Below are 26,405 nucleotides of genomic sequence, written 5' to 3'. Positions count from 1 at the left end.
AACACTAATGACAAATTTTTTTCTTTTTTTTTTTTTAACTACCATTAGGTATTGCTTCAGAGGATAAGATGAATGATTTGGGGACCTCCGGATGAAAGGCCAAGACGCTACCACTTGCGCCACGGAGGCCGGCAACCAAAAAATTTGTAACAACAACTTCACTGCCATGCTAGAATGATGTTAATTTAAAATTCTTTTAATTTTTTGGAAATTTTATACATATAGAACTCCAAAAATTAAAAATAGTTTTTTAATTATTTTATGTGGGCTATTGCTGTCAGAGTTATCACTGATCACAACTTTCTGGATAAAGTAAATTAACTTGAATGAATAACAACTTTTCAGTAATATAAAATTTCATAAAACATGATAAAAAGAACTATAAAATTTATGCATAATTTTATTTCTTGTTTTATCACCCATTTGTATCAACATTATTTAGTTGATAGGATTTCCAGTTCTGGAAAATGCTACCTTTAATTGGCTGTGGGAGGAACATTTTGAATGGAGATCCACTCCAATGTGATTGAAAGTTAGGTCTTGCGACTTGTTAATGAATAGTAATAGTAAAAGGAACTCTGATGGGGGATTGTAGTTGTTTAAATTGAAATTGATAATGTAGGGATTATTGGGATTCGAGCAATAAATCTAATTTCTCCTGTCACTGGCCCAGTTAGCTTCAATGTTGTTGTTACACAGAGCTCTGATAGTATACTCGTACAGAGGACATTCAATAATTAAGGAGACAAATTGATGTAGAAATGAAACAGTTTGTAGGAGGACTTCTGTACTTTCATGACTTTAGGTTGGCATCACTGAGATGAGCTGAGAACAGCTGATGAACAAAAATTGTTTTGTTTATAACCTCAATATTGCATTTAACGATGACGTGTCCGCTTGAAGTTTCCAACTTAGTTGAACAACGTTCAGTGATCTGTTTCTTGCTTTCTGAAGGTGAATAATTGGTTAAAATCTTTTCTCAAATGATTTTACAGTATGATGAAAGTTGTATGAACCGCAGAATTATTTTTATAAGTGGGTAGAACAGTTCAAAAACGGTCGAACCTCAGTGACTGATGAGCAATGTCCTGGCCGGCCAGTAGAATTCTCAATTCCTTCGCTTGAAACCCACATTGACGACATTATTCGTGAAGATCAACTTATTACAGTTGAACTTATAGCAAAAACAGTTGCAGTAAGTGTTGTCACAGTTCATAACATTATTAGTCAGCAAATTATTAGTTCATTATTTATTCAAGTACGGCAAAACAATTACAAGGTGGGTCCTGAAAGAGTTATCGCAGCAACACAAGGAAATAAGACTCAAAGTGTGTACAGACTTGAATGAATGCTATGTTTATTAAAAGAAGATTTTAACTTGTGATGAAGCTTGGGTTCACCATTTTGAACCAGAGTCCAAAAGATAAAGCATGGAATGGAAGGACACTAGCTCACCTGTCCGAAAAAAATTCAGAACGCAAGCATCAGCAGGAAAAGTCATGTTGACTGTTTTTTGGGATGCCCAAGGTATCGTATTTTGTGATTATTTGGAAAATCAGCATACAATAAACACTACCGAGACATGCTGATGAAAATAGTAAAGCCAGCAATGAGAAAAATGTCACGTATTTCAAAGAAAAGGTGTGATATTGCTACTTGACAATGCTCGCCATCACACTGCCCAGATGACTCAAGAAACCATTGGAAAAATGGGTTGGGATATACTACCAGATTTGGCTTCCTCGGATTTTCATTTGTTTCATCCACTCAGGAGGCATTACATGAAAAAACGTTCAGCAACTATGAGGAAGTCAAAGAATTTGTGGGAAAGTAGCTCAAACAACATGACAAAGACTTCTTTGCATCAGTTAAAAAAAAAAGTTCATTGTTGGAACAAATGTATTAATATTGGTGGGGATTACGTTGAGAAATAGTAAAAGTCTCATTTCGTAAAAATACAATTGTTTTTCTACATCAGTTGGTCTTTTTAATTATTGTATGTCCCTTGTATATATATATTTTTTTTTCTTTATAATAAGAATTTATTTCTTGTAACATTAGTAGATAGTTTATTAAATTCATGATACGTAGTAATGACATATGTATAAATACGCCAATCTCAATCAGAGATAAGATACCATGTTGCTACAAAGTTGATCACACTAAATATTTTTTTCACACTGAAATTCATATTTCATTCTTAAAAAAAAAAATAATAATAAAATAAAAGAAATAAAGTTACTATATTTGGGCATTAAGCTATATTTACAGTTCCAAATAAATAAATGAACATATATAGTTATTAATAAAAGATATTATGTACCTGTTATTCTACTAAGATTTTTTAACTCGGCTCCAGCAAATCCAGCAACATGAGCACCTAAAGAGAATCCAATAAGATGAACATCATTAATTTGTAATCCTAATTCATTTTTTAAACCGGATATTAACATTGCTACTTGTTTACCAACTAATCTAGCATTAGCGGCTGCTCGAACATAATTTGGAAACGTTGCTCCACTTTCCCAATCGACACAAATCACATTGCAATCTTCCTGTAATTAAAAAAATATAAATAACTTTTGTTTTATGTTATTATACTTAGAAGTTAATAATAATTTATTCATAAAAATTTATTATTGGTTTAATAGTAAAACTCTCTACTTCATTTTCAGAATGATACATAAGTTTTGAAAAAAAAATTTAAATGTCTGAATTTAGTAATTATTCAGACAAATTTTATAAAAATATTTTTCTGTAGCAATTTGTGTTGATAAAGAACCCATTATTATCATCGTCATCATCAAATCTTTCTTTTATATTTTATTGCAAAGTACTAAGCAATTTTGTCAGTGAAATAACAATGAAATTACATTGATTATTTATTTTCTTCTCTTTTTTCATATAATCATTTATTTTGTAAGTAATAAAGCAGGTAATGTGTTATGAAGTAATATTTTTAGACATGCATTTCCTTTTCATATGGTTATTATTACAATTATTAACTACAATGGTTTACTGTTGTGGTAATTTACTTTATCATTGTTTTACTCAATTGTTTTTTTATGAAGCACGCACCATTAAAAAAATAAAATTAATCTTATCTAGTCTTAATAAATTCTTTTTTTATGTACATTTTGTAATTTTTTTTTGCAATCCTTTTGAGTAATTTCAAAAGTTACTAATGAAATTTACGAATTAAATTAGGAAATTACGCATTAGCTGTTCAAACTATCATTCACATTGTTGACTAACTATGTAACCTTAAATATGAATAAAACTGTGACAATATGCTTTTCAGGTAGATGTACCATTGGTAATAAGTCTGGCTATAATTATGTAAATTAAATTTCTTGTGCAGCAATGTTATAAAGATTAATCTGTCATATTTTTTAATAAATATTGGTCACCAGTATTCTGAGTTTCAACACTATTCTTATGGACACATCCCAAATATGGACTAACTGACCTGTAACACAGAGATGATACATTTTTGTAGAATAACTAAGTTGATTTTATTTGTGATCAAATCATATTGCTTCGGTTTTAAGTACTTTAATCAATTGCTAAGGTTATATATTATATTTCTTCCTATGTATATTCTTGTCTAAACTATAACATTACACTTCATTTCTATTTCAGAAAATCAGAGAAAGTTTTCAGGATATAAAAATGAACTATCAGGTCTTTATTTTGTAGCAGTAAAATTAATTCATACCAAAGTTTTTGAAAATCAAAACTTTTGTAATTTATGTTTATATTTATGAATATGCTTTAATAAGAGTAATCATTTATTACTATAAAATAAACATATACTTAGACAACACAATCTACTCTTTCCATTATGCAGTAACATAATAAATGGAGCTACACGAAAGTAACTTATTATGCTGTCATTTGCATATTTAATAAATTTTGTGGTATCTTAAAAGATCTGCAGACCAGTTAGTTTAAAAATTAAATTAATTCCTTTACAAAATTTTATTACTTTGTTGATTAGTCATTTAAAATTTTATAAAATCAGATTTTTTTTTACATAATTTCCCTTTATCCTTGCAGGAAAATACTGGAGCATTTTTTTTTTTTGTTATCCGTGATTGCATCTCATAAAATTCCTTATAACGTAACATGTAAATTCCTTATAATGTTCTCAAATTATAATTTTTATTTTCCTGTCTAGATTGCACTATAGCTATAGAAGGGAAAGTATTGTAATCAGTTCAATTTGGGAATACACAGTTTTCACTGGATCTTTACTTTATTGACACCTAGGAAACCCCCAAAAACCAAAAAAACCTAATGGATATTTTACAGATGTTAATGTTTGTAAGTGCATGTGTGTGTTTGGTGTTTGGCCTCTAAATCACTTTATATTTCCAGAACTGCTGGATCGTGTTTGACCAAACTTGGTCAGATTACTTCTTTGTATGGGGCACTGATGCCATTAAATTTCCAATTTAAAAGATCATCAGGGTGAGACTGTAGTGTAAAGTCACCTTCAGCATCTTGAGTCTTTGCCTAATTAAGGTCATATTTTGCTTGGTCACATTGTTAACAATTATAAAAATAACAGTATTTGCAAAAAAAGCTTTTGCAAAATCGCACTCCCACCCCAAAAGATGCTTTGAAATAGTTGCTAAATGAGCATACTTTGTCAATAGAACCCCCTGTTATCACAAGAAGTGCTAGAATCACAGTCTGCCTCCCTTTTTTCCTATGAAAAATTCCCTTTTCCTCATCTTGGACAAGAAAATTTGAAATTTCACAGGGTTGCTAATCAAATTATTTTTTACCCTTTAAATACTGTTTTTTTTATTTAATTTAGTTTTCAAAGGTTGGTTGCACTGATTGATGTACAGCTGTTGTAATCATCTACTATGTTGTGACTTCATAGATGAGCGGTAGAATTAAATAATATTTAAAATGTAAAAAAGTAACTTGGTCTGGCTGGGTCTCAAACTCAAAAACGCCCAGTTAACTTGGTGCCTGGTGTGTTAAGCCTCATGGCTACACCAGCTGCCAACCTTACAAGCAAAATTTGTTCTATGTAAGTTGTGAAATTACATTAGTTTAGTTAGTGCCGACCATCGCCGCTAATACTGCCACACCCACGCAAATTAAGTATGGTATGCGCACGTGCTTTAGTTAGAATCATTGAATTAAATAAACCAAATGATATATATTTAAATAAAATGATAGATATTTTAAATTAAGTTGTGTTTGTAAGCTGTGCATCAGAAACAACCCAAAACCCGTCATTAATTAAATGTAATAAAGTTAATCTGCCTTAAACCAGCATTATGTCATATTAAAGATAATTTAGAAACCCCATAAACATAGTTTTTAATTTTAGGATCACCATTAATGGAACTTTTTTTAAAATTATTGATTTTCAAAAATAATTTTATGTTATTTGGAATCTTCTTTGGGTAGTTTTTTTTTAAATGATAAAAAATATAAATGATAGAACTGGAAAGTCTGTGTGATGTATCCAACTGAATAATTATTCTTTTTGTTTTTTTTTTTTAATTTTGCAACTGATAACTTTTACTTAGGGTATAATTACAAGTAAATAATTTACTTTTATAAATTTCCAATCTTCTTTGGTATTTACTCTCAATTTTATATATCAGTTTAATTGTTTTGCCATTGGGTAGGTCATAGGTCATAGATAATCTCATAGTTTATTTTCCACTTTCTACTTTCTTGAGTTTATACATCATTTGTAAATTTTTTTTTTTTTTTTAAATAATATTGCTAGATAACTACTGTTAAGCATTAGGTAAAGTTTCAGTCTTGTACTTTGTTTCAATCTTTCTGAATAATTTTTTTTATGTTTAACTGAGAAAATACGTTAAATATCAAGATGATATTAGACTATATATAATACATTATAATGTACAAGAGGATATCAAAAGGTTTCAGACTAGCTATGTTGACAAGAAACTACTTTATTTGTCTACATGTACACACTGTCACCTTCAAAGTAGTCCCCTTGTAGAGCAATGCAGCATTCCCATCATTCTTGCCACTTCTGGAATATGTCCTGGAAGTCCACTTACCAAAAGAACCTTCTGAAATTTGCACTGGATCTTACAGTGGTGTCGAAAAGGTGCCCTTTAAGCTGGATTTTCAACTATAGAAAGAGGGCGAAGTCTGCAGGAGTCAAATGTAGAGAGTATGGCGCATGCAGAAATGAGATCATGTTGTCTCTTGTGAGAAACTCACGTGTAAAGAGAGAACAGTGACAGGGTGCATTATCATCATGAAGCATCCAATCTTTCACAGCTCTGGTTGCTTTTGCCAAATGTCCTCTCTCAGCTGCGCCAAAACCTGGCAGTAGAACTCTCTATTAATGGTCTGATCACTGGGGATGATACTCAATACACAATGCCACGGTGTTGAGTTCGTTGAAGGTCTTCCTGAACTTTCGTTGTCTTCCAGTGATGTTCTTCCACTCTTGAAGCAGACGTGCCACTCAAAACACCTCAAACGACTTATGTCAACATCACTGTAAATTTTCTGCATCATGTGAAACATCTCTATGGCCGATTTGCCAAGTTTCACGCAAAATTTCACATTTATTCTTTGTTCAAGCTTGCTATTCGTGTTGGAGTAGCAAAAGTAGTAATGCACATGGTCACAGTAGCATGAGCTGCATAGCTACCGATGCACACTGTACAATGTTCCTTTGTATACTGACTTATGAAAGTTGGTGCTCCCTATGACTATTCGTGCAGCCTTGTGTATCATCTGTTGACATTTTACAGATTAGTCTTAAAACATTTTGATATCACCTTGTATTATGTACATTCATTTGATACTAAGCAATAATTATGATCAAAATAAATGAAAAAGCCTTCAAATTATTTATAGTGTTATTTTTCATTTAATTAATAAATTCTTTGTGTAATCCATTCAGAAAAAAATTACTATGGGACCACTAGAGAAACTTCTCTAAGCACTCAAAGCAATTAGTCATGGAAAAAACATACAGATCAAATTAGAAACCTCACACTTTTTTAGAAATCATCTTTAAAACAGTTTGGTGTTTTAAATGACTTATATAGTAGCATGTATACATATTTTTTAAAGTTTATAGAGCATGGATGGATTTTTAAAATTCTAATTTTAAATAATACTTCTAGATAAGTTTTGTAACTTCTGTTATTGTTATGTAACTTTAACATCTATTAATGAGGTTAGCCGAATGAACAGACGCTACAAATGTACTAGTATATTATACAATATTCATTTATGTTGCAATCAGAGTGTAACTAATGCTTTCTATATATATATATATATATATATATATTAATCTTAATACACTTTAACAAGATTTTTAATTATTAAGTGATAAAATTATATTTTTCTGTAGGAAATAATAATTATATCACATAATAACTTTTTCTTCTCCTTTATTACCTCTGAGTAAATTAGTAATTATATGTAATTTATTGATAAGCACAAATAAGCTTTATTGTCCTAGAATAGTGATTTTTGTCATTACATATACTGAAATTTTCTTTTTGTAAATGTTTTACTTTTTCCTTTTGTATTATTTTTCAAAATGTAGTACTTTTTTACTCACAGCAGGAGATATCAAATTTTTAAATTTAGATATATTATGGCTTTTTTTACTTAAAAAGACAACAATGTATATCAGCAGACAAATTGGAATTTTTTGCCTAAATTTTTTATGATTTAAAGCCCCTACCTACATTTTTCAAGTTGTTTTTATTTAGAAAAGTTAGTTTGTGGTAAATATATATTTATATAATTTATGAAACATATCCAAATAGAGGATATTGAAGAAGTGCTAAGAAGACTGAGATTCCCAGGGCCGTGTGTACAGAATGGATGAAGAGATTAAATAAACTGGTATTCATTAAATTCTGGGAACGAAAGAGCAACCATAGATAGGTACTTATAACAAATGGAGAAAGAATTACATAACCTAGGGATCTAAGAACAGGAAATGAAAGATGGAAAGATATTCAGACAAAAAATACATGAGGTTGAGTTTGAAATGGCGAGGAAGGAAAAGGACATACCAAAGTGAAATGGCTGGGAAAAAAAAGAATAAAAGAATATTGGTAGAAAAAAAATGAAACCGAAGACATGATATTTGCATTATTGGCCTAACCACAAAAAAAGAATTCCTCTTTCATTTAATTTTTTTTTTCTTAATTTCTATCATAAAATTTTACTTACCACTGACATAAGTGCAGAACGCATTTCATAAACCCAAATATGTGAACACGATGAACCAAAACCATGTACAATAACTTTAGTTGGTGCTGATATATTAAAGGCTTTACCTGCCCATTGGTATACTTCTGTTAAATTAGCAAATCCTATATCTAATAATGGTGTATCACCTCTTCGGTTTTTTCTAGCACTGTACATTAGAAATCTTGTATTGACCTTTAAAAAAACAAATTACAGTAATTATTATTTTTGACATAAAAGATAGTTGAAGTCATGAGGTCAATAAGTTTTATATAAATCGTAAAATTTGCACATTTTAAAAGGATTTTTTACTTTAGTAGCTCGGTTGGTAGAAAACTCTTCAAAAAGCATGGCTAGATTAGGTAATTAGCTAGAGATTAATTTTTTTTTAAGCTAAAAATTATTTATAACTTAAACACTGTAAATTGTTCTTCTGGAAAAATTTTCAAATCTAATAATTATATCCTTTATTCAAGTGAATAAGGTCATGTGCATTATTTATCTGCACAGGGGTGAAATTCTTCGACAGTAATCACCCAGATAATAAAGTTACACGTTTTTGAGTTCTCTGTGCCTTTATTAAATTTAAATTTTATTGGAGTCATTCAATAATTAAAGACACAAAGTGATCTGGAGCTAAAACGATTTATTTAATCTGTAACATTTTTTTTTACATTACAACATAATCTCCAGCAACATTAATACACTTATCCCAAATCTGAAACAGCTTATTATGCTTGTTGTAAAGAGATCTTTGTCTTATTAGTTCCAGTTTAGTACATTTTTTTGACGTCATCAATGCTATTAACCTTTTTACCACGTAGCACCTTCTTGAGTGGACCATTCAAGTGGAAAAATAAGAAATCAGGACTGTATAGGAGGTAAGGAGTACTTCCAAATGCAATTTGTTGATGGTTTCTTGAATTACCTTAGTTGTGTGAGGCTATTGTTATTGTGAAGCAGAATGATGCCTTTGTGCAGAAATCCAGGGAATTTTTTTTTTAATAATACTGGCTTCACTTTGTTGATAAGTATGTTACAGTCGTATGCACTGTGTATTGTTTGCTGATATTCTAGAAAATTGACAAAAACCTTTTGCATCCTAAAAGATTGTCACCATGATTCTTCCTGCTGATGGTCAGGTTTGGTATTTTTTATTGATAGAACTTATCTGGTTACACAAATGCTATGTTTTTTGATTCCAGTTCATAATGGTGAATCTACGTTTCAAAACCTTTTCTTTTTCTGGTTTCCTCCAGAAGCACCATCAGGTATTACTTCAGAGGATGAATGAGGATGATATGCATGTGTAAATGAAGTGTAGTACAACTTATTTGTAAAAAGCATCATGTTCCTGCTTATACCATTATTTCACCACTGTACACATGTGAAATCTTGTCAACTTTCTTAGAAACCTTACACTTGTTTTATGGTACTTGAACTTGCCGGTGATAATGTTATGAACTGTACCGATAATTACTTGTAATTTTTCAGCTATAATATCAAGTGAAGATCAACAGATTACCGTTGATCTTCTTGGATGAGAGAGTCTATGAAAGTTTCAAGAGTGTAGTTAAAACTTCAACTGAACATCCTGAACAGTGTTCAACAGTCATTCAATTTTGACCGTCTTTAAATTTGTCTACCCATTTGTAAAAATGTCTACAATTCTACTTTGTCCATACAGTTTTGTCATACAAGAGTAAATTTTAACCGATTCTTCAACTTTAGAAAGCAAAACCTGATCATTGCACGCTGTTCAACTAATTTGTAAACTTCAGAATAACTTGCCGTTGTAAAATTAAATTATGAAGTTATAAACAAAAGAGTTTTACTCAAACAGCTGATCAAAAATCACAAAGGGTTACCAAACTACAGTTCTAAAAGTATCATAACCCTCTTACAACTATTTTGCCTCCACAGGTATTTGCGTCTTTAAATATTGAATGACCATGAGGTAATATTTATTATGTAAAATATTCTAAGATTTAATATTAATTACATTAATAATTAATATTAAAATATAACTTTTTATTGACAAATTAAAAAAAAAAGCATAATTGATATTGATATATCTATGATTTTCATTTACACTGATATTTTGTTAAATTGTTTCAGATTTAATTATAAAATATTTGTAGAACTGTTATGCTTTATTTATAAATATTTCATTATCTTACTTATGTATTGTGTAATATTAATGTAATGGTCCAGTTTTATGGAAATTAATAAATATTTTATTGATTCAAATAAAAGGAAAACTACTATTCTAATCTAAAAAAACCAGATTCATTCTACAAAAGTAGTTTGTGAGATATTGAACACATCAAATCAAGTCAAATCAAGTCAATAATAACCTTGGCATATGTTGTATCACAGATGTTCAAACTTAATCACCAATTCATTGTATATATTTTGAAATTGATTACATAATTTTTGTTGCTATAATCCTCCAACTTTAGATTAATAAACCATCAGTAACATGGTTGATGTTATTTTCAGTCTTCATGATGTTAATAATGTTAACGTGGTTTCTCTGCTGTAAGCTGAGCTCAATAGGTTGCTCTTTTGTAAATTTGTATAGAGATTAAATTATATTATGCCATTTATATTATTTAAAATTACATTTCATTAAAATGGCATTCAACCAAGAAAATAATTATTTTTTAAAGTTTCTAATTGTTTGGAGACAATGTTAGTTGCTAAATTTTTTTAATTATTTTTCCTAAGATTATACAATTGAAGTGGTTCAGATGATTTGTGCTACCCTTCCACGTAAGTTGGAAAATAAAGGCCTGGTTGACCAAATTATATTTTAACATTAAAGTGTTATTATTACTGTTCCCAACTCTCATTCTAGTATTGGTTTTTTAACTAGACACATCCTGTCCTAATGATCCACAAATGGAACAAACTTCATGTACAATCATTTCATGAATAAGAAATACAATCTTCCAATAGCTCAAATCAAGAAAGTTTCTCTAGATATGAGGTGTGGTAAGGTGTGTACCTTCACAGGGTTCCCTCAGGAACCCTGTGAAGGTACACAATCCCATGAATATAAAAAAAAAAACAATCATCGCTTTGAGTTTTGATTGGCTCATTCGAGTGTTTTTAGCTCTCGGTGAAGTTGAGGCCTTCCAATGCAGATTTTAAACATTCATTGCCATATACCTTTTTTAATAAAAGATAAATTTTAGTAGTGGTTTTTCCAAATTTCATATGAAATTTCAGAACAATTCTTTGCTCTAATAAAACACTTATCATTTTTTCAGCAAAACAAAAAACAGATCTTATCCCCAAATGAAAGCCACAGCCAGACAGACTAATATGTCTACAGAAACTGGAGTGGAGCGGCAATAGTCGAAAGAGAAGACTGTCTGTCAGTTGTACGAATTTAGCGCAAGCGCAGTTCTTCTGTAACAGCATTAGTCTTGCTATTTAATAGCCACACCTCGCATATGACCTTTTAGAAATCAAGTCTATGATTAAATCAGAACTTTGAACAAAATAATGTGTGAGTTTTGAAGGATTTGTTTCCCAGGACTGATTTCTTAACTTACCTTCCACTCATGATTTATATAGTTACATTTCTTCTTATAATAGTGAACATAATTTTTATTTTATCATTTAACAAGAAAACACAGTAGCAAATGCAGTAATGACATAAGATTAAGCTATTTTTTTTTTTTATAACTAAACCTTGAGTATCTTGTTTCACAATTAATTAAATCAGTGGAAGATAAATTAAATGGTTAATGAAAAAATTAAAAACTTTTGTTAGGAATTAACCCAAAAATAGTTGATGTAGATAAGAACTGGTTCACTTTTTTTTATGAAAACAAAAATGTATTTAATATTCAGTAGCAAAATCATCTCTCATTCATCTTGTATTTGAAGGTTGTAAAAATATAATGTTTATGATTTGAAAGTTGTTTAAATGAGTTAAGTTGTTAGACTGCTTTATTTTATTGAGTTATTTCATTTTTAATAATACAATTCTATTGAATTATAATTACAGTATATTATTTGAACTTAAACAAGTAATTATTTTATATAATATTTAACGTTACAAAATGTTATAAATACCTCTTGCGGTGAACTAGGTAACATGTCAATATAACCATATGGTCCTGAATCTCGAAAACAACCAATACCTTCATAACATACCCCAGCTTCAGCTCTTTTCTGTCTACTGTAAATAAAAAATAAGCAGAATTAGTTTTTCATTTTATTTCTGCATTCAAATGAAATGGAAAAATGGAACACTACTGTGTGTTTTTTCCCACCATCAGAAAATTGACAGACTGGTTTGAGTGTTCCATTTATCAGTTCTCTGTAAGTTTTTTTATACAATAGCTGTTGCATTCTACAACCTTAATTATTTTTTTATTACATTTTATTCATTATTTTTTTACAGGTTTTCTCCTGCATATGTTGTTCTGGTATAAAATTAAGACTGCATGACTTAAATTGTAGTCCTTCAAACAACTTGTTTTCTTCTTACAAGAGTAGCTGAATTATTCAGCATTGGTACTGGTACTAGTTCTTATTTACTACCTAGAAGAACAACTTTGATAAAAATTCCAAAATTGTTTCAAATGTTATTTTTCTTACATCTTATTACCTGAATTTTATGTAATAAAATTATCAACAGATGTAAATTACAAAAAGAAATTATTCCTGCTACATGAAAAAAGAAATGCCAATTGAAATTTCAATAGAATTTCTGGGTAAGTTGCACATAATTTTGTTTGATTAAATTTAAATTGCTTGAAACTGTAAGGAAAAAGATTTTGTGAATGTGAATTCTAAAAAAAAAATTATCAAAAGGGGTAGATTTAATATTTTGTCCTTTTATTTTTTCCTTTTGTTTAAAGTATATCCTGAATCAGTATTTTTTGTGAAAAGCAAGTTTCACACCTTGCAGATATTTTAAGTAAAGCACGAAACAGATGTTGTTAAGATCTTATTTATTTAAAATTGTTTCGTGTTTTTCAACTGAAAATAAATTGAGTAACAATGGGGGTTACTTGGTCGATTCCATTTTTTTTATAGGGATCCCATTTTAATATGAGACATATTTTTATCCTGCAACGAACTCTACAGGATGAATTCAGTAAGATATGAAACACTATTATGAATACTTTTTTAAAATAAGTTGTGATACATTCTGTTCATCACATTTCTTTCGTTGAGATATAATATGTAAAGTGCAAAAAATATTAGCTCAACATAAATATGTTTAGGCATAGAGTTTTATGTAGAAAAAAAATCTTAAATTGAAATATTTTTTGTAAAAAAAGATTATTAACCGTTTAATATGGTTTTCTATTTTCTTTTATTTCAAAATAAACAATTTATTTCCTTTTTCTTCGGTTCTACTACAGCTAGTAGACCATTAGCTAGCAGACAGCTAGCTAATGGACCATTAAAACAACAGCTAGTAGACCATTGGGTTTCTCTACTGTAAGGAGAAAATTATCAGATGTATTAGACAATAGTTTAAAAAAGATATTAAAAATACACAAGATTTAAGTCACTACTGTAAACAGTACAACCATTCTCAAGAATATTAAGCATACCGTGTCTTGCTTACTGAGGAATGTATCAGAAGTGAAGTAGTTTTCCTTATACTCTTCCTCTATCAGGATTCTAAGCCCAAATGAAAGACAAGTGATATTAAACTGTATTAGTAACTAATGTTCAATACTATAATGCTGTTTACTATATGTATTGAACATCACTTTCTCAGAAAAAACCATCCTGACAAGATGTCGGACAATTTTCCTGCATTATCAAAAGGACGATTGGACTGAATATACAAATTAATGTACCAATTTTTGCGGGAAATTAAAATATCATAATGACTTTCTCCATTCTGTAAAGAAGTTTATTAACTTAAAAATAATAACTTCGTTTCAAGAGTTTCATAGGTAATCCAATAACTCAAAAGTGATTCCTGAATAGACAAGTAATGACTTATTTTTGTATGTACTCATCACAAAAAATGGTTTCCATAATAATTTTATTTTGTAGTAACTAATATAATTTTACTTTTTTTTTTTTTTTTTTAATAAATTAAAACTAAAAATGATTTAATGATCATTTTTTTTATACTTGTATTTAAGAAACATAAATAGCATTTCATTTTTTCCTTAAAGAATTTTAAAACATTTATAAATAAAAATGTTATTAAAGATGCAATTTTTAAACTGAATATTAATTATTTTTTAAGTTAGACTGTGATATATAATAGAAACAGCTAAAATCCTGTAGGTTGTAAAACATGATTTGAAAATTAAAGTGAAAGCTGTCATCACATATCTTCTTTCAAAGTGAATGTTATCTTGACCTTTCTCATTTAAAACACTTAAGTCTAATCTTTTTCTTTTTTTTCACTTTTCACATAGTACAGAAATAATTTTTAATTTTGTTTTGTAAAAATATTCCTACTATAATTCAAATTATTATGTTTTCTTGTATTGAATTTTATTTTTACATGGAATTTTATGTTATTCTAGTTTAGATATGCGTGTTAAATAAAACTTATGATTAAAGGCCACTTGTAATGAGTTACACTGGTCAACTACTAAAAACATATAGGTTCTCTCAAGATTAAAAAAGTATACCACATGCTTAGTAGAAAAAAAAGATGACAGAGTATTGCGTGATTTTCTTGGCTATTAATAATAAAAATTAAAAGGTTTAGAGCCAGAAATACAGAATACATGTTCTTTAGAGGTGGGGAATAAATTTTAAGAAAATTATTTCTAAAAAAAATTCTTGTGTACAGATGGAGCAGAGAGAAATAGGATTTTTTTGGAACGGTTAGTATTTGGCCAGATGGAGTGGGGAAAGCAGTGAGAATGGGGCCATTTGGTTCCTTTGTTCACAACCCACCGGGTTGGTCTAGTGGTTAACGCGTCTTCCCAAATCAGCTGATTTGGAAGTCGAGAGTTACAGCGTTCAAGTCCTAGTGTAAAGCCAGTTATTTTTACACGGATTTGAATACTAGATCGTGGATACCGGTGTTCTTTGGTGGTTGGGTTTCAATTAACCACACATCTCAGGAATGGTCGAACTGAGATTGTACAAGACTACACTTCATTTACACTCATACATATCACCCTCATTCATCCTCTGAAGAATTATCTAAACGGTAGTTACCGGAGGCTAAACAGGAAAAAAGAGAAAGAGAGAGAGGTTCCTTTGTTCACAGAATTTTTCCCTTTAGTTGGTATCATATAGCTGTGGAGGTTAGAATACCTTGTTTTTGCACACATCTGTTTCATGAAGAATGGTGAATCAATGTCCGCAGTTTAACGTGAGTTTCAACACATTTAAAATCCACCGAAATAATTTTGTTCCCACTTGTAAGACAGTATTACGTTGGGTTAATAATATTCGTTCAAGATGCTCATTGGAGAAAAACAAACCACCAGGTACCCCACATACAGTATGTACTCCGGAAAATGTGGAATAGGTTTGAAGAGCATTGTTACAAAGTCCAGGTCGTTCTGCTCGGCGACATGCTGCATTACTTCAGATCAGCAATCGTTTGGTGAGGTATTTTTCATGAAGAACTACATTTTCATCCGAACAAGTTAGCGATTGTGCAGGAGATGAAAGAAACAAATTACCCTCAGCGATTGAACTTTGTACGCACTATATTATCACTTCATGAGAAAATGAAAACATTGCCTTGATTAGCGAGTTTTTTTTCACCTTATTGATGCAGTTAACAAACAAAATTTTCACTAATGGGCTACTGAGAATCTTCAATGAATCGTGAATCTCCGAGGAATCCACCAAAAACCACAGCACAACCAAAAGTTACTGTTTGGTGCGCTGGTGCGTGTTGGGGAAGAGTTTTGTCATTGGTGCTTATTTTTTTTTACCAAAATGGTGTTACCTTAACTGTTAATGCTGAAAGTTACAGTGAGATGATAAACACTATTTTTGTGCCTTAGTTAAGAAGGCGGAGTCGTGGTTTCAGCAGGTTGTTGCCACGTCACACACAGCTCGAGCTTCAATGGATGTTCATCACTTGTGTTTCCCAACTGTATAGTGTTAGATCTGGTGATGTTGCGTGATCCTCTCGGCCCTCAGATTAATCAGTGTGTAATTTTTTGACGGGGGTACCTCAAGTTACACATCTATAAGTCTTGTTTATTAGATGAATTGAAAAACAGTATCCATCAACAAATAGTCAAAATTGACAGAGACCTGCCAGGAAGAGTGGAGGTTAATTTCCAAAAACACTTATAACCTTCTGTAAACAAAAACAGATACCATTTGAAAGATGTGATTTTTCAAACATCTGTATCATTAAATGCTGCATAATAACAAATGTGAATATTCCAATAAACGTTTCTCCAAGCAAAAACTAGTGATTTTATGATTGATTAAAAACCATCAATTTCCCTTCCCCGCTCTGTAGGTTAAGCTCAACAATTATGCTTAAGTAAAGTTTTCGATAAATCTAACATCCCGTTCATTAAAGACTAAAATAAGAAATAGCAAATTTTCCTTATACTTTTCTTCATTTTAGGAAATTTCAATTTGTGGACTTCAATACTCGAGGGGAAGCATTCTGATAAAATTAATTTTTAAGTGAATAATCCTTGACTTATAATAAATTTAAAAAAGATACTTGAAAATTGATTAAAAAATACCAAGATACAACCATAATTCTAAATAAATAAAGTTGTAATGTTCTAGGAAGAGGATGAAAATTTTTGGCTATTTTTTTTTTTTTAAAGATACTGAAGAATAAGGACTATCAAAAAATTAAGATTTTTACATTTTAAACTTAACGGATAACTTGACAAGATGAATTTAAATTTAAAAAAAAAATCGGGTGGTGCTGTTTCGGGGCTCATAGCCGTTGGTTTAACGTGTAACGTTACAGACCTTGGATGAAGTTCCTACGAGCTACAGACTGACTACCATCGTATTTTTTTTAACAAAACTGAAAGTCTCCAATGGAAAATTTGATTTCCTTCATTTGGCCAACTCTACCAATAAATTGGTCGGTCTGTATGTCAGCGAGTCACTTTTAGTGTATTGGATTGAAATAAAAACAAGGCATTGACATTGACGCGTATTAAATTTAATTTTAAGGATATTTATTTCGACTATTATCTGACGACGATTTTGTTCAACATTGGTCTGTGATATGAGAAGTAAGAAATATAAGGCATAATAAACAGCGGTAGAGGTGCTTGGCGCCGTCGGTGTCGTTCATGAACGCGCCGTGCCAGCTTTGCGACGCTCCCGAAATAGTCCCGCTCGCTAAGCATCAAACATTGGGGTACCTGTACGTGGCTCATAACCTTCCCTTTCCAACGATATGCGTAAGTTATATTTCCGGCTGGCTTTTGCGCGGGCTGAGGCTGATGTATTGAATTTTTATATTCTTTTAGATGTTTACTTTATTTTTTTACACGTAAATTTGTCCAAAATACACTTATTGTTACTTAAATCGCTCTATCTCGACAAACACATGAATTACCGCGCTATCACGTCTTATGTTGTGAGCTACACTGAATGGAAATGAGCGAGAGCGTCAATTTTGGCCGATCTACGTTGTGCCCCCTCACCGCCAACCCGCTTATCAGTGACACAAACTCAAAGTCTTATCGGCGAGCTGACCTTGTAAGTTATAAAATAACACGTGATTTATGTTTCTGAGACTAATAGTTAGGGAGTTTTTAAAGCAGGACGATATAGACCTTTTCATTACGCTACAAATTTCTGTTCTTGTACCGGTATATTTCGGTGTGATTTTAAAGACGTCTAAACTTTTTAAAAATTAAAAGAATATTATGGTGTGAGATGTGAAAAAAAAATTTATATTTTTTTGAAGGCGTATTGATGTAAAAAATAATGAGGAAAAACTTCCATTTTCTGAAGCAAGATATAGCTAAAAAAAGAAAGAAAAAAATATATATAATCATTTATTAGATAGGGGATTAATATTAAATAAACATTTTTGGTAATTTGCAATTTTGATAAAAAAAAGTAAACTTTTGCAACAAAAGATTTTTGGCTATAGTGTCCCAGTAAAAATCTGAAATTTTATTTTGGCCAAAACATCTCTATCCTTTTTCAAATTTTTTTGCAAAAATATAATACATTCTTTCCCCCCAAAGATAGTATATGTCTACCAAGTTTAAAGAAAATCGGACGGTGTCCATAGTTATAAGGCCAAACACAGCCCAATATTTAATTTTTTTTTTTTTAATTTTTGTTAATGTCAATGTAAGGCAGAAAAAAAAAAATACCAATTTTAAAAATAATTTTTTGATATATACTTTCCCGTTATTGCTACAACAGAATATACACCTACAGCCGGGAAAATAAAAAATTTGAATTTAACATGAGATATATTGAATGAGGTCACCTTAATTTTAGGAATATTTATATGGTAGTGAATTCGTTTCGTGGCATTTATTTGTTTTTTCGTAGTATTATGGTAAAATAAATATAAGGTACAGTGGGGAATGTTTTAACCGTGTTGTTAAAAGTGCAATATTTATTATTGCATGAGGGCTTTAAGAAAGCCCTCTCTCCAATAAAAAAACATGTTGCGTTGGTTTGTTTGTATTCACATTTTTATTTTGAATGAAGCGCTACCATCTAGCGGAAAAAATTGAACTAACAACTATCGGGTACTACAAACAGTACGTTGTTTACATTAACATTTATTATACTTATTTTTTTACATTTTGTTAAAAAAAATATTGTAGACATAAGTTTTTTTGAAATTTTATAAATATAAACAAGTATATAAGCACCAAGCTTCTTGATATGAACAATATATATATATATATATATATATATAACGGTTGGCCAAACGAAGCGAGTCCGACCGACTAGTCTGTTTCAATTATTATTCATTTTTATTCATTAAAATATTTAACCTGTGATTATGATGATGCCGTCGTCTTTCCCAAGCTGCAACACTTTCTTGTACCGCTTTCAGTAGTTCAGCATCACGCCTTTCATCTAATGCTTCCATTTCAGGACTTGCCCATCTTGTACCTCCTTTCCAACCTGGTTTAACAGAAAGAATGTTTATATTAATTAATAATATACCTATGTAACGGAATTGTATCTATTAATCAGAAAAATTAAAAGAAAATTAGAATGAATTACAAAAAATCTTGAATTCTTTTACTGTGACTAAAGATAAGACGTAGCGCGACTAGTATAGTTTTAAAAATATATCTACAAATAGATATATTTTGCAAATAAACCGTAGTGAATTATACAGTTGTGTGTGTGTATATATATATATATATATATATATATATATATATATATATAAATTTACCATCGTATGAAACTAAATAGAACGCGTCCAAAATATTATAGTCGTAGAGCTGGATACGATTTTTCCACCAATCGTGTAAATTAACAAATTATATTGGAAATAGTGGGGGGGGGGTGTACCGAAAGTGTCTCAAATCCCGACGGGCAGACATGTGACTCAGGACCGAGGGCTTCCTGGCAGAGATAAACTTGCAAAAAATCAGTTTTTCCTTATATGTCGAGAAATTTGCTTCGGATAAAAAAAAAAAGTTTAGAACAAATTTTGTCTGTCTTTTTAAGCTGCACAATTTTTTCCTTAAACACTTTTTTTTAGTGTATAAAAAATGAGAAAATCGCATAAAAAAACACTAATTTTTTGTCTTTATTTTCCGAAAAAAAACTGATTTTTCAAAACGTTTTCATTGGGTATGTCTGCCAATTCTTATGGAGATCTATGCGGTTCTCTGATAATCAAAATTCTGAAGGGCAGACACATAGGTGAGGATCAAGGGCCCCCAGGCCTCAAATTATACTTTCTTTCTTTTTCCTGTTTAGCCTCCAGTAACTACCGTTTTAGATAATACTTCAGAGGAGGAATGAGGATTATATGTATGAGTGTAAATGAACTGTAGTCTTGTACATTCTCAGTTCGAACGTTCCTGAGATGTGTGGTTAATTGAAACCCAACCACCAAAGAACACCGGAATCCACGATCTAGTATTCAAATCCGTGTAAAAATAACTGGCTTTACTAGGACTTGAACGCTGGAACTCTCGACTTCCAAATCAGCTGATTTGGGAAGACGCGTTAATCACTAGACCAACCCGACGGGTTAAGGGCCCCCAGGCTTGCGTAAAGTTAACCCACGGGGTTGGTCTAGTGGTGAACGCGTCTTCCCAAATCAGCTGATTTGAAAGTCCCGAGTTCCAGTGTTCAAGTTCTAGTAAAATCAGTTATTTTTACACGGATTTGAATACTAGATCGTGGATACCGGTGTTCTTTGGTAGTTGGGTTTCAATTAACCACTCGTCTCAGGAATGGTCGAACTGAGACTGTACAAAACTACACTCATACATATCGTCCTCATTCATATTCTGAAGTATTATCTGAACGGTAATTACCGAAGGCTAAACAGGAAAAAGAAAGAAAGGCCAGAGTAAAGTTGAAAAAAAAAATCAGTTTTTTCTGTATATTTCAAGAATAATGCGTCGGATGAAAGAAAGTTTAAAACAAATTTTGATTGTTTTTCCATGCTCTACAATCTTTTTTTTCTTTATTAAATGTTAATGTACACTACTTAGAAAAACTATATAGACCATTAATAATAATTAGCATTCTCATTAAACCATTATAAATCAATCGATGGGCGCAGCTAATTAGAGTAATTATTTTACGAATATTAGCAGTTTATTTATCGGAAAGATATGAAAATACCGGGTGATTTAAAAAGGACTTCATCAATTTAAAAGCATATAAAAATTTGTTGAAATAACATAAAGATTAGGTTGAGGTCTCATTTCATAGCATAACACATCTAGTTTTGACTCGTCTAATTTATTAGTACCGAATTTGGACACCATTGTTGTTATAAATGGATTCATTTATTGGTGCGGAACATGCTCGATGTGTATTTTCGTTTCGTTCGAGTACGGTAGGGAGCCTCTTAATAAGCATACAATTTACTCTTGGCACCAAACCTTCGTCGAGACAGGTTGTTGTTCTTCCAGAAAGCAGCTGTAAATGGTATCGTTTATCTGGACATGCTTCAAATATTTTTAATTCCTTAGTTAGAGGATGATGATTGACAACCATCGTCTAACTGAGTAATGGCACCCATCTTGGGATGGACGCCATTACTCAGTTATATAATAAATTAAAAAATTTATTATATGACTATTTATCTACGTTGATGACTGGTATGAAGATGCATATAAGAATTGTACAAACATGAACAGTTTACAGGTTCCAACTTGATGTGTTAGTACTCCTTGTAATTTGGTCTACTTGCATAATATTCCCTGTGAGAGCGTCGTGTTCGAACATGCATATGATACGTTTGAACACGTCGTGCTTTCAGCAGTATAAAAGAGGCGTAAAGGATTGCAGAACATCAGTTTAGTTTCGAATGCGAAACTAAATTTATCATCTCTTAATTTTCTTATTCTTCCCTTGTTCTTAACATTTTCTTGTTCTTCATATTCATCTTCTTGACTTTTTTTTTAGATATACGAGTATTTTTTCATGTTATCTTTCTTTTCGTGTATAATTGTTTCTTTTTAATTTTTGATTATTTACCAAATAATCCAATGGATGGCGTCCACCCCAAGATGGATGCCATTACTATCAGCAAAATGGGGTACCACATCACTACCACTTAGAAGTCTAAGATTTTTTTGATACTCGAATCCCAGGTCGGTCTGTTTGTCGTGAAAGTCCATTTGCATGACCAATTCGCTACCTAAATTTGATCCCGCTAGATTTTTTCTTGTGGGATTTCATTAAAGATCGGGTTATATGTACCACCTTTACCTGCTGACTTCGATTTAATGCCGCATCTGCAGACGTAACACCCGACTTGCTGGCTACAGTCTGGAATGAAATCGACTTCAGGTGGCATATATGTCGCATTACAAGTGAAAGCTACATCGAACCAAAGTGAATGTTGGGTGAAAATTTGATGTGTTTTTTATGAAATGATACAAGGTCTCCGAATCTGTAAGTTATCTCCATAAATTTTTACATGCTTTTAAAGTCGGAAGTCCTTTTTGAATCATCTGTGTAGTGATTCATTTGATTTCTACTTCTCTCCTGAAATTGGTTTTAAATTGGAAAATTTATTTATCAGTTCCTCATTAAGCTTTAAAAATTAAGAAATTGTTACGTACACAAATTTTCGTCATCATACTAGAAACTTGTGAGTATTAAAATTATTATTGTCGGTCTTCGTGGCGTTAGTGGTAGCGTCTCAGTATTTTATCCGGAGGTCTTGGATTCGAATCCCGGTCAGGCATAGCGGTTTTCATACGCTACAAATTTCCATTTCGGCTAAATGACCGTAGCAGTCGATGCCTGCATATCTCATAAGAAAATTATTATACAAATAGCAGACCCCGCAATCTTTCGCTGTTGCTAGATTTGAGTATATATGTAGATTAAATAAACACAATTGAAAGTTTGATAAAACATTAACATTACGGAACTTCACAAAATCTAAACTTTCCCTTTCCCAGTTTTCATTTTACCATATTGCCTTTCCCCATTTCTTCTTTCCTTTTATCCCGTTTTTCCCTTTCCTTCCCCGATTTATCTTTCCTCTTCCTCTTTCCCTTTTTCTTTTTTCCATTTTCCCTTTTTTACCTTTTTCGATTTTTCCCTCATTCCATTTTCCGATTTTTCCCCGCGCGTAAATCGGTTCAGTAGTTTTTTAGTCTATAGCGAACACATATTGGAAACATTGAAATGGAATCGTAAAATATTTAGTGTAGCGTGTACTTCTTTTACGTCCAACAGATAGCACTGTTTTTTAAAAAAAAAAGCATGTTTTTACCTGTAACAGGTGTGACATCTTATAAATAGTACGTATATAAAAACACACGCGTATTCGAATGCAATGTTGTGTCCAAATTTCTAAGCAATCGGTGAAGAACTTTCGAAGATTTTAAGATTTTGAAGAAACAAAAATTTACATTTTTATTTGTGTAGATAATATTGTATATCGGTAACTAATAATTGTAAATGAAGTTCACTGTGATGCCCTAAATTTATTTAACCTAAAGGATTTTGTTAATGATATTATGAATTTTGTTGAGCAATTTATTTTAATATTTAAGGTAGAATTAGACTTGCATGATTGACATTTACTTTTAAACGTGTTATTTGGACTAAATTTCTTTGGCAATGAAAAGTAAAAAATACTATTTTTATGAGTTTTTCTCATTTTTGAAAAAATTATTAATTTCTAAAAAAATGTATTATAGAGAAAACGTAAAGCTTGGAAAGACAAACAAAATTTGTTCTAAAGGATTTTCTTCAACCGATGTTTGGGATATACGGATAAAAACGATTTTTTACAACTTTACCGCTGCTCGGGGGCCCTTGGTTCTCTCTTACGTGTCTGCTCTTCAGGATTTGTTATCAGGGAACCGTATAGGAACTCCATTTAAACTGGCAGACATTTTCAATGAAAACCGTTTGAAAAAAATCAGTTGTTTTTTTTAATTAAAGACAAAAAAATTACTACTTTTTATGCGTTTTTCTCATTATTTTGCAAAAGCTATTGATTTCACACAAAAAAAAACTTGTTAAGGGAAAAGAATTTATTGTAGGATTTGAAAAAACAAACAAGATTTTTTGCAAACATACGACGGATATTTCTGGTGATATACAGAAAAAAAATTTGTTTGCAGTTTTACTCTTCCCAGGGGCTCTTGATCCCTAGTTACGTATCTGCCCGTCGGAATTTGAAATACTTTCGGTACCCCCACAATTTCCAATATAATTTTTCCATTTACCTAGTTGACGAAAAAATCGTACATAGCTCTTGGTATATTATTTTGAAAATTTAAAACGTTGCGAAACTTTTTATTATTTTAAGCCAGTTTGTGGCAAAATAATATATGCGTGGAGCAATCTTGTTAACATATTAAAAACAATAGCGAATCGTTATTGTAATGCAAACGCATTATTGTATTAACCTAAACAAAACACGTTTAAACAATAGATTTAATGCGTCGTCATGTCAGTGGCAGACACGACATTTTAACCATAAATTACAGTTCTACAGTACTTCCGTATACCGTGTCATATATGCTCGCGTGAATGCGTTGGCTATTAAGAACGCTGTGACCTACATATCGAACATCAATAATATGTACAATTTTTTTTTTAGTAATGATAGACATTTCTTATTAACTAGGTTAAGTTGTTTTAGGTTACAATATTGTAATTGTGTGTGTGTGTGTGTGCGCGTGTGTTTGTTCAATTAGAGTACTGTTAGATTGTAATCCATAGATATTCTTTCTCACGTCCCATCATTAGTTATCTTTATAAATTATTTTTAATTATTAATTATTGTTAGAATTACGTGGAAGTACATATTCAGTTGATTTATCAAACCATCTTACGGTTAATAAATCCTATTAGTTATTCAAAAGAAATTTTCTTTTGATCAACAACTCTCACATATGTCAATGTAATCACGAAATCATTTTTTATATGAGAGCTCGTGATCGGTGGACGTGCTCCCGAGGTGATCGTACGAAATACAAACAGTTACTTCAAGAAACATTCCTTATTGGGTGTAGATTACCGTTCCGGAAAATTGTGTTTTACATTTACTGCCGGCGGAAGAGGCTAATCATTTTTTCCAGGAGGAAATGGAGATTAACCATAATACAATAAAAATTCCTTTCGGCACGCCGGAAGACGGAGGTCACCGGTGTTAAGTAGGGGATAAAAAAGATTTTTAACTGTTAAGAAAAACTTCAAATTTACTCAATACGACAATGGTCATTATACAAATCCCATCTTACAATTCCAGCAACATTTTGGTCATCCCTTGCCGTAAGGGTTGATCAAATCAAAAATTGTTTCAGACAAAATTTTTAGGTAATGTTTAGAGGACTAACGACCACTTTAAATCGATTCGATACTGTCCCTATTAAGGAAGGTATGTTTGTTTTTGTCTTCGAAACCCAATTTTTTCCACCCCCCTGGGCCAATGGTTGGTGCTATCAAAAAAATTTGTTTATATAAGTTTTAGGCCCTTATCCAAGAAGTAGTAGGAACTTTAAACGAATTCTATATTTTACTTAATAAGAAAATTATAGTGATATTTTGTTTTTTTTTCAAAAAAGCCCTCCTATTTCCATCCCCATGGTCCAATTTTATCCATTAACGAACTCGACCGAGATTTTTGGTCGTTATATTTTATGTATCAATTTGAAAGTGATTGGCATAAAATTACGGCAGTTATCCTATCCACAAGTGAAATATATATATATAGATAATGAACTGACGATTCTGGGGGATGTGTGAAACGCGAAGATATGTCGAAATTTTCCGGAAGTCGAATCATGGTACCCATTACAATAGGTAGCTTTCTTATGAAATGTAACTAAAATTTAGTAATTCATGAAAGGGGATCCAGATTCCTTTATATGTAAGGATTGTCTCGTAAATACTTTCTCAGATCATATTACAGTGAAAAAAATCGTTAACTACATTTTACTAGACCCATTATATTCTTTTTTTCTCTGTAGTACTGTCAAAGATATAATTTTTTTACTAGATTTTGACGCGATGAAAGTGGGCAAAAATGAAAGAATTTTACACTTTAAATTATTATTTACGTCTAAATAAAGGTATTTCTGTAACTATTATTTGATATTATCAAGTGTAGGTCATCAGATGTCTATCATTAACCAGTCAGTGTCTGTGTGGTTTATTATATTGTATTTGTTTTTTCATCGTGTAGACGTAAATGGACTATAAAAAATAAAAAACACTATTGTGTCAGTGTTATTTGTAATAGTGGAACAAAGTAATAGTCTAAGAAAGGAAGTTCGTAAATTTACCGTTCTGTTCTTGTTGTTGTTATTATTATTATTGTTGACTGTAATGATGACGGTTGTGTTTAGTTTACTTTTGTTACTTATCTAAAACGAACGGGTCTGTATTTTATTCTGTCATAAACTATAGTATACAAAGTCAAACTAAAAATAAATGTTTTGACTCCGTTGAGTGAAGGAATGAAAGGAAATCGGAATTAAATTGGGTCACATTAAAATCTTCACTCAACTGTATCTTTGTGTTTATTTTATAAATTTCTTCTTCTTCATTACTATAGTAAATTA

At 31.0% G+C, this 26,405-nt stretch overlaps 1 protein-coding gene and 1 long non-coding RNA gene across 2 annotated transcripts in view; one reads left to right on the top strand and one right to left on the bottom strand.

The window, feature by feature from the left end:
* The window catches only part of LOC142333227 (uncharacterized), a 141,502-nt gene that overhangs the window by 31,627 nt on the left and 83,470 nt on the right, over positions 1-26,405 (top strand). The window contains exon 3 of the long non-coding RNA XR_012758558.1: positions 12,653-12,965. This is a non-coding gene — a long non-coding RNA (uncharacterized LOC142333227). The remainder of the gene's footprint in view (positions 1-12,652; positions 12,966-26,405) is intronic.
* The window catches only part of LOC142333226 (uncharacterized), an 89,594-nt gene that overhangs the window by 17,371 nt on the left and 45,818 nt on the right, over positions 1-26,405 (bottom strand). Inside the window, exons 2-5 of the mRNA XM_075380213.1 lie at positions 19,161-19,293; positions 12,322-12,427; positions 8,215-8,427; positions 2,324-2,555 (exon numbers count right to left, since the gene is read on the bottom strand). Of these exons, the coding sequence (XP_075236328.1) occupies positions 2,324-2,555; positions 8,215-8,427; positions 12,322-12,427; positions 19,161-19,293 (684 nt within the window). The remainder of the gene's footprint in view (positions 1-2,323; positions 2,556-8,214; positions 8,428-12,321; positions 12,428-19,160; positions 19,294-26,405) is intronic.

Source organism: Lycorma delicatula, chromosome 12 (assembly GCF_047948215.1).
Source record: "Lycorma delicatula isolate Av1 chromosome 12, ASM4794821v1, whole genome shotgun sequence".
NCBI classification, from domain to species: domain Eukaryota; kingdom Metazoa; phylum Arthropoda; class Insecta; order Hemiptera; family Fulgoridae; genus Lycorma; species Lycorma delicatula.
This window is presented reverse-complemented; position numbering and strand designations above follow the sequence as displayed.